The sequence below is a fragment of the Rhinopithecus bieti genome, unplaced genomic scaffold (assembly GCF_001698545.2).
Source record: "Rhinopithecus bieti isolate Rb0 unplaced genomic scaffold, ASM169854v2 scaffold_4907, whole genome shotgun sequence".
Classification (NCBI taxonomy): Eukaryota; Metazoa; Chordata; class Mammalia; order Primates; family Cercopithecidae; genus Rhinopithecus; species Rhinopithecus bieti.
The window spans coordinates 870,403-877,992 of NW_016804501.1; the positions used below are offsets into that span (position 1 = coordinate 870,403).

The 7,590-nt window shown below is 62.4% G+C and overlaps 2 protein-coding genes across 3 annotated transcripts in view; one reads left to right on the forward strand and one right to left on the reverse strand.

Moving 5' to 3' along the window:
* Positions 1–149, reverse strand: part of DDX51 (DEAD-box helicase 51) — a 5,344-nt gene extending 5,195 nt beyond the window's left edge. Inside the window, exon 1 of the mRNA XM_017868816.1 lies at positions 32–149. Coding sequence (XP_017724305.1) covers positions 32–149 — 118 coding nt within the window. The remainder of the gene's footprint in view (positions 1–31) is intronic.
* NOC4L (nucleolar complex associated 4 homolog) overlaps positions 1–7,239 on the forward strand; it is a 32,978-nt gene extending 25,739 nt beyond the window's left edge. Inside the window, exons 1-15 of one of the 2 annotated variants that reach the window (XM_017868827.1) lie at positions 280–458; positions 709–829; positions 1,461–1,567; positions 3,502–3,609; positions 3,875–4,024; positions 4,129–4,228; positions 4,321–4,355; positions 4,853–4,903; positions 4,995–5,106; positions 5,444–5,504; positions 5,719–5,829; positions 5,944–6,104; positions 6,206–6,288; positions 6,557–6,670; positions 6,756–6,898. In XM_017868827.1, the coding sequence (XP_017724316.1) occupies positions 342–458; positions 709–829; positions 1,461–1,567; positions 3,502–3,609; positions 3,875–4,024; positions 4,129–4,228; positions 4,321–4,355; positions 4,853–4,903; positions 4,995–5,106; positions 5,444–5,504; positions 5,719–5,829; positions 5,944–6,104; positions 6,206–6,288; positions 6,557–6,670; positions 6,756–6,875 (1,551 nt within the window). In that variant the 5' untranslated portion in view covers positions 280–341 and the 3' untranslated portion in view covers positions 6,876–6,898. Of the gene's footprint in view, positions 1–279; positions 459–708; positions 830–1,460; positions 1,568–3,501; positions 3,610–3,874; positions 4,025–4,128; positions 4,229–4,320; positions 4,356–4,852; positions 4,904–4,994; positions 5,107–5,443; positions 5,505–5,718; positions 5,830–5,943; positions 6,105–6,205; positions 6,289–6,556; positions 6,671–6,755 lie in introns of those variants that run through there. The other variant, XM_017868828.1, reaches the window with a different exon arrangement.
* The last annotated feature ends 351 nt before the right edge of the window (positions 7,240–7,590 follow it).

Below are 7,590 nucleotides of genomic sequence, written 5' to 3' on the forward strand. Positions count from 1 at the left end.
TCCCGCAGCTGCTGCCGTTCGCGGGCCCGGCTCTGCAGCCGCTCGAGCAGCGCGCGGGCCTGGCCGTGGGCCCCGGCCTCCGCGCCCTCCGGTCCCCCCGCAGCTGCCGCCTCGGGGCCCTGGTACCGCGCGACGTAGAATAGCGACATGACCAGCGGCACGCCTGGGACTCGGGCTCGGCGCGCGGCGATGATGTCGGCGGCACGTCTGAGACTCGCGCCCGGCGCGAAAGATGGGGTTTGGGTACGGCGCGTAGAGATGACGTCAGGCTCTACGCGCAGTGGTGACGTCAAGGGAGCGCCGGCGGCTGGGTATTCGCGTTTTCCCGTGTTGGCGGCGGCATGGAGCGGGAGCCGGGCGCCGCGGGCGTTCGCCGGGCGCTGGGCCGCAGGCTGGAGGCGGTACTGGCGAGCCGCAGTGAGGCCAACGCCGTTTTCGACATTCTGGCCGTGCTGCAGGTGGGCCCGGCAGCGTCGCAGGGCCGGAGTCGCGGCCCGGGAGCGAGACTTGAATGGGGGTCTGCGGCGGCAGGGCCCTAGGAGGTTCAGAGACGGCGTTGGAGGGTCAGGGTGGGAGGCGTGTGGATCACGGGTCGGGGGTGACGGGGCTGGCGTCCCGAGGGGGAAGGGAGCAGGGGTGGGGGGCGGCCGAGGCAGGGGCGAAGGTGACAGTTCCCGGCTGGGCACCCTGCCGCCGCCTCTCTTGCAGTCTGAGGACCAGGAGGAGATCCAGGAAGCAGTCCGCACGTGCAGCCGTCTTTTTGGGGCCTTGCTGGAGCGGGGAGAGCTGTTTGTGGGCCAGCTGCCTTCTGAGGAGATGGTCATGACAGGTGAGCCCTGGAGGGCCCCAGGGCTGCTCTTCTGTTTCCGTGGGTCGGAGGGAGGCTTTGTCACCATGGGATGAGCGCCCCCAACCCTGTCACAGACCGTGCAGGCTGGTGGGAGGACACACCAAGCCCCCGCGGAGGATGGATGCAGGGGTGACGTGGGTACTGTGTAGCTGGGTTTAGGTGAACACTGGACAAGGTACGACTTTTTGTCTGCACCCCTTTTGTAATTTCATGTTGATTGATCTTGACATGGTCACTTAAACTCGGAACTTCCTTTATGTCCCCATCCTGGGGACATCAGGTCTTGGAGTAAAGTGAGGAGATGTGGATCCTGCCCCTGGCAGCTTGCCTGAGGCAGTCCTGGGGTAGGAGCTGCTCTTCCTGTTTGCAGGGCTCAGGGAACCTGCCGGTCCCAGCACAGGTCTGGGGGCCATAGCGACCTGTTTCCACCTGTGGAGGCTGAGTAGAAGACAGTGGGAGGGTGGAGCCAGGCCTGAGACTTTGGGCGGGGCCCAAGGTGGCATATGTGGGTTGAGCCCCCTAACCTGTCTGCAGGGTGCCGGGGAGCCACACGGAAGTACAAGGTGTGGACGAGACACCGCTATCACTGACCACCCTAACCTGTCTGCAGGGTCCCGGGGAGCCGCACGGAAGTACAAGGTGTGGATGAGACATCGCTATCACAGCTGCGGCAACCGCTTGGGAGAGCTTCTGGGCCACCCGTCCTTTCAGGTCAAGGTGGGTCATTGGGCCGGACTCATCCGTGTCCATCCCCTGCACCTCCACTCCCAGGCTATCTACAGATCAGAGGTCTAGGGCTCCCACAATTGTTCAGGGAAAGCTGCTTCCTTTCTTTGGCTCATGGAAGTGCCACCTTGTGGGTGTTCAGCCCCGTTTACAAACATGGCTGTCGAGTCCTGTACTGAATATTGAAGAGGCAGAACCCGTGTTCACCTCCAGCGGCATCAACGGGCATCCCTGTTTGCGTAGAGCACACACATCAAGCCTCGGGCCAGTCCACAGATGTGTTTGCTCCGCCCACACTGTGGTCTGCAGCCATGGGAATGCATTACGAGCTTTTTTAAAATCTATGTTGAGAAATAACTGACGCACAGTTTACCGTTTAAAATTGACAAGTTGGCCGGGCGCGGTGGCTCAAGCCTGTAATCCCAGCACTTTGGGAGGCCGAGACGGGCGGATCACGAGGTCAGGAGATCGAGACCATCCTGGCTAACACGGTGAAACCCCGTCTCTACTAAAATACAAAAAAAAACTAGCCGGGTGAGGTGGCAGGCGCCTGTAGTCCCAGCTACTCGGGAGGCTGAGGCAGGAGAATGGCGTAAACCCAGGAGGCGGAGCTTGCAGTGAGCTGAGATCCGGCCACTGCACTCCAGCCGGGGCGACAGAGCAAGACTCCGTCTCAAAAAATAAAAATAAAAAAAAAATAAATAAAATTGACAAGTTAGCATTTGTTATTGTGTTGACATTTGTGCAGTGGTTACCACTATCCCAGAACATCTTTTTCGCCCCAAAAAGAAATGCTGTACCAGTCAACATCGCTGCCATGTCCCACCCCATTCCACACCAACCCCCAGGCACCCACTCATTTAGTTTCTGGGTCAGTGGGTTTGCTTTCTCTAGACGCTCATCATAAGGGGGATCATGTGGTATGTGGCTTCCACTCATCAGTGTGTCCGAGGCTGGTTCCTCCCTGGAGCTGAGCAGCGTCCCGTCGTGCAGCACACGCCGGTCAGCTGCTCGTGTGTTGCTGGGCATTTGGGTCGTTTCCACCTGTGGCTGTTAAGAACAGCGGACTGTGAACATTCATGTACACACTTTTGTGTGAACATGTTTGTTTTGCTTGAATGTGCCTCTAGTGGAATTACAGGGCCACGTGGCAGTTCTGTGTCTAAGGTTCTAAGGAACTGCAAGACTGTTTTCCACAGCAGTTGTGCCATCTTACACTCCCACTGCCAGAGTATGAGCGTTCCATACTCCACGTCTTTGCCAACGCATCTGTCTCTAGTTATAGTCGAGTTGCAGATTTCTAAAAGCTGGGGAGATGCCACGTGAAAATAACCAGCGTCCCGCTTCTCACAAAGAAATAATCAGTTCTGTCAACACTGGGGTCTAAGTTTGTTCATGGCTGTAATTGGCTGGAGGGAGAGTCAGGGACAGCTCTGAGACAGGCGCCTGCTCCTGTCGTCCCACACGTGGCTCTTTTGCTTTGTGGTGTCATCTGCCTGGGCCCTGAAAGTACTGAGTTTGCCACCCTGAGATGAGAGCTTCTGAACCTGGATCTGAGTTGGGCAGCATGCTGGCGTCACACCTGTGTTTTCACAGCTGTGCCCAAGGGTTATGGTGGCATTCCTGTGATACAGGTGATGAGAGAGCAGTCAGGTGGCCATAAAGCAGACCTTGGCTGTGTGCCTTTCCCCGGCCAGACTCTCGTGAGCACTGGATCTCTTTAACTCAAGATCTTGTCATGCCCGTGTCGTGGGTGGGACACGGAAGCCCGGAGTGCCATCTGGTGGCGTGTGGAACAAGAGAAGGCCAGGACGCCCTTTTCTCAGCTCTGGGCCTGGTTGTGAGGGGCTCCCTGACTGGGCTGAGCTCTGGGCCCATCTGTGGGGTGAGGGCATCACAGCCATCCTGCACTGCCCCCTTCCCAGGAGCTGGCCCTCAGTGCACTCATGAAGTTCGTGCAGCTGGAAGGAGCACATCCCCTGGAGAAGCCCAAGTGGGAGGGCAACTACCTGTTTCCCCGAGAGCTCTTCAAGGTGAGGGCCTTGCTGGGGCATCCCAGGGGGCCTGGCTGGCTGGCCAGAGCCCAGGGTGGCCCTGTAGTGGGGGCGGGGCCTGCTGAGCTGAGCCTGGCTGTTGGCTGGAACCCTTCTGTGGCTCCTGTGCGTGTGGGGTGCCTCTCATGGCCCACCCAACCAGGAGGAGTCTGAGTAGGGGGGCTTGGTGGGGCGGGGCTGCCTGCCTGGGCCATGCTGGCCTGTGCTGGGCCAGGCAGGGCTGCTCACTGGTCCTTGCCCCCAGTTGGTGGTGGGAGGCCTGCTTTCTCCTGAGGAGGACCAGAGCCTGCTCCTGTCCCAGTTCCGGGAGTACCTGGACTACGACGACACCCGCTACCACACCATGCAGGCGGCCGTGGAGGCCGTGGCCCGGGTCACTGGCCAGCACCCCGAGGTGAGTGACGGGGCCTGTCAGCAGCATCATGCTGGTGCCTCCCGGGAAGGCAGGGGCCGGGGGGTGGCATCCAGGCGCTCAGGCACTCAGGTCCGGCTCCGCAGGTGCCCCTGGCCTTCTGGAATAACACCTTCACGCTGCTGTCTGCCGTGAGCCTGCCCCGCCAGGAGCCCAGCGTCTCCAGCTTCTATGTGAAGCGCACGGGTGAGGGTACTGAGGGCCAGGGGCGGACAGGGCTGGGCCTTGGTCTGCCTCCCCCGCGGGTCAGGTGACCTTTGTCCCCGCTTTCCCTGCAGAGCTGTGGGACACCTGGAAGGTTGCTCACCTGAAGGTGAGTGGCCTCTGGAGAGCCGGGCACCCTCCCGGGCTTGCAGGGTGCGTGTGGGGTGTGTGTGAGACCCCGTGCAGGCTGCCGCCTTCCTCACAAGGGGAAGTTCCCAGGGTACAGGTGGCAGCTCGCACGGCCACCGGGTCACTCAAAGAAGTGTGGGAGGTGGCAAGGCCTGTGAACTCGGGGCCCTCCTTTGGGTCAGAGGCCACCACCGCCTCTCGGAGTCTGAAGCCTCTGGTGCCATCCGTGGGCCCTGCGGGCTGTGTTGGGCGCAGCCCCCTCTTGGCCCTCGTCTTGCCACAGCTTCCTTCCTGGCTGTTCTGAGACCCCAGCCTTGAGGGCCAGGTGCTCCTGACTTGAATGGTGACAGGAAGAGGGAGGGCGGGGTCAGAAGAGTGGAGAGTGGGCTTGCGTTGGCTTCAGTGTGCCCTGGCAGCTGCTTGGGCTCTGGGTCTGGGGTCGGGAGGGCAGCAAGTACAGTCTGGACCCTGTTGCAGGAACACAGGAAAGCTTTCCAGACTATGTGGCTCAGCTTCCTCAAGCACAAGGTAGGGGCCAGGCTGGTTGGTGAGGGCGGGGGCAGCACCCGGGTCTCCCCAAGGACGGAGGCCTCACCCTGACCTGCCGGCCCTTGCCCAGCTGCCCCTCAGCCTCTACAAGAAGGTGCTGCTGATCGCGCACGACACCATCCTGCCGCAGCTGGCCCAGCCCACGCTCATGATCGACTTCCTCACCCGCGCTTGTGACCTCGGTGAGTGCGGCCGCCTGGTTCACACCACACCCCAACCCCCCTCGGTGAGTGCGGCCGCCTCACTCACACACTGCCGCCTCACTCACGCCGGGAGCAGCGCCTCCCATACCCCCAACCCCCTAACCCCCACCCCGTAGCACCTCTTCCCCAACCCTGCAGCCTCCACCCCCCACTCCCCTGCCCTGCATGTGGTCTCCAGCTTTGTGTCTGTGGGCGCTGTGGGAGGGGACAACAAGGGCAGGGCCACACTCCACAACTTAATCTCAGCGTGGGCAGGGAGTGGGGTGGGGTGGGAGCGAGGTCACTGCAGCTCCGGCGTGTGTCTGTCTGTCTGCAGGTGGGGCCCTCAGCCTCTTGGCCTTGAACGGGCTGTTCATCTTGATTCACAAACACAACCTGTGAGTGTCTCCAGGGGTGCAGATCTTCCCCGTCCGCCCAGCCCTGGTTACCTGTCCCCTTCCCACCCTGCCCCACGGGGTCCCCACTCTTCTCACAGGCCGTGGCATTGGAGCCCCTGGGCGGGAGGAAGGGGTGCCAAGTGACACCCTGGCCTTGGAGGCCTCAGTTCCTGGGCCCTGCTCCATCCACTGCTGCTTCCCCGCCGGCCCACAGGGAGTACCCCGACTTCTACCGGAAGCTCTACGGCCTCCTGGACCCTTCCGTCTTTCACGTCAAGTACCGGGCCCGTTTCTTCCACCTGGCTGACCTCTTCCTGTCCTCTTCGTGAGTACCACAGCACCTGGTTCTGCCTGCTCTGTGCTTCTGCAGCCTGGGGCCAGGGGAGGGTGGTGGGGGCTAGCAGTCCAGGCCCTGTCTCACAACCACTGCCCTGCACAGCCACCTCCCTGCCTACTTGGTGGCCGCCTTCGCCAAGCGCCTGGCCCGCCTGGCCCTGACGGCTCCCCCCGAGGCCCTGCTCATGGTCCTGCCTTTCATCTGTAACCTGCTGCGCCGGCACCCCGCCTGCCGGGTCCTCATGCACCGCCCACACGGCCCTGGTGAGTCGCGGGGCTCTCGGAGGCCGGGCCAGACCTGTGGCAGGGGTGCCTGGTGCCCTGGAGAGGCGGACAGCAAATGAGGGTCCGCATCTCATTCCTAGAGCTGGACGCTGACCCCTACGACCCTGGAGAGAAGGACCCAGCCCAGAGCCGGGCCTTGGAGAGCTCCCTGTGGGAGCTTCAGGTGAGGGTGCTGCTGCCACGCCCTGGGGCCTCCCGAGCCATCCTTTGGCCCCTCAGAAAGCCCAGCTCCCCATGCCACCTCCTGCATAGCCTCGTGCTACGTCCCCCACTGGCCACTGGCCACCAGGGTTTGTGGGTGCTTGGTGCTTGGCCTTCTTCCATGGCTCTGCCCCCACCCCACCCACTCTGGTTAGGAGCATAGGGAGGTGGTGGCTGGGGCACAGGGCGGGGCCTGAGGCAGCTGCCCCTTGACGGCCCTGCTGCCCCAGGCCCTCCAGCGCCACTACCATCCTGAGGTGTCCAAAGCCGCCAGCGTCATCAACCAGGCCCTGTCCGTGCCCGAGGTCAGCATTGCGCCGCTACTGGAGCTCACAGCCTATGAGGTATGGGACTGGGGCCGGGGTGCAAGGGCCTGGGCCCCAGGACGCTGAGCCAAGCCTGAGAGCCACTGTCCTTTGTCCTTTGCAGATCTTTGAGCGGGACCTGAAGAAGAAGGGGTCCGAGCCGGTGCCGCTGGAGTTTATCCCAGCCCAGGGTCTGCTGGGACGGCCGGGCGACCTTTGTGCCCGGCACTTCACACTCAGCTGACACGGGCCCACCTGTAAATAAATGATTTTGCAGGAGAGCGGCTCGGAGTGTGGACAGGGGCGGCTGGATGCCTCTGCCAGGCCGAGGGCCTCGCATCCACCTGAGCCCACCAGGCACATGGCAAAGCGAGGCCCCTGCCTCCTCCACAGCCTGGGACGGCATGGTGGGGAACCTGAGGCGTGGTCTTTCCCAGGGCCTCTGGCCCACCAGTGTCACAGGTCACCCAGCCTCCCTCACTCCCTGGGCCCCAGTGACCTCACTGTTGCAGAGCTCGGGGCCTCTGCTGACGTTACACTCCAGACACCTGGGAGGGAGCTGGGGGGGCGGTTCTCTCTGCCTGGGTCAGTTGTGGCGGGAGGTATGTGTGGTGGTATGTACAGGTATGATGTGTGTGGGAGTGAGGGGGGTGTTGGTGTGAGTGGGGGGTCCGAGTGACTGGGGGGACTTTGGTTGTGAGTAGGGGGTGTTTGTGTGAATGGGGGGGTTGGTGTCAGTGGGGAATGACGTGAGTCGGGGGTTCCCACCCTGACTGTGTCCTGCTGATCCCGCCTTTGTTCTGGGAGTCCCGTGAGGCCCCGAGTGGATGCTGCGTAGAGTTACAGGCAGTGCCTGGGCACCTCTGGAGTTTCCCCCCATTGGGAAGCCCTGGTCCAGCTGCAGCGGAGTTTTCCCGCTGTGGGAGGCCCTGGCCCAGCTGCAGCGGAATTTCCCGCCG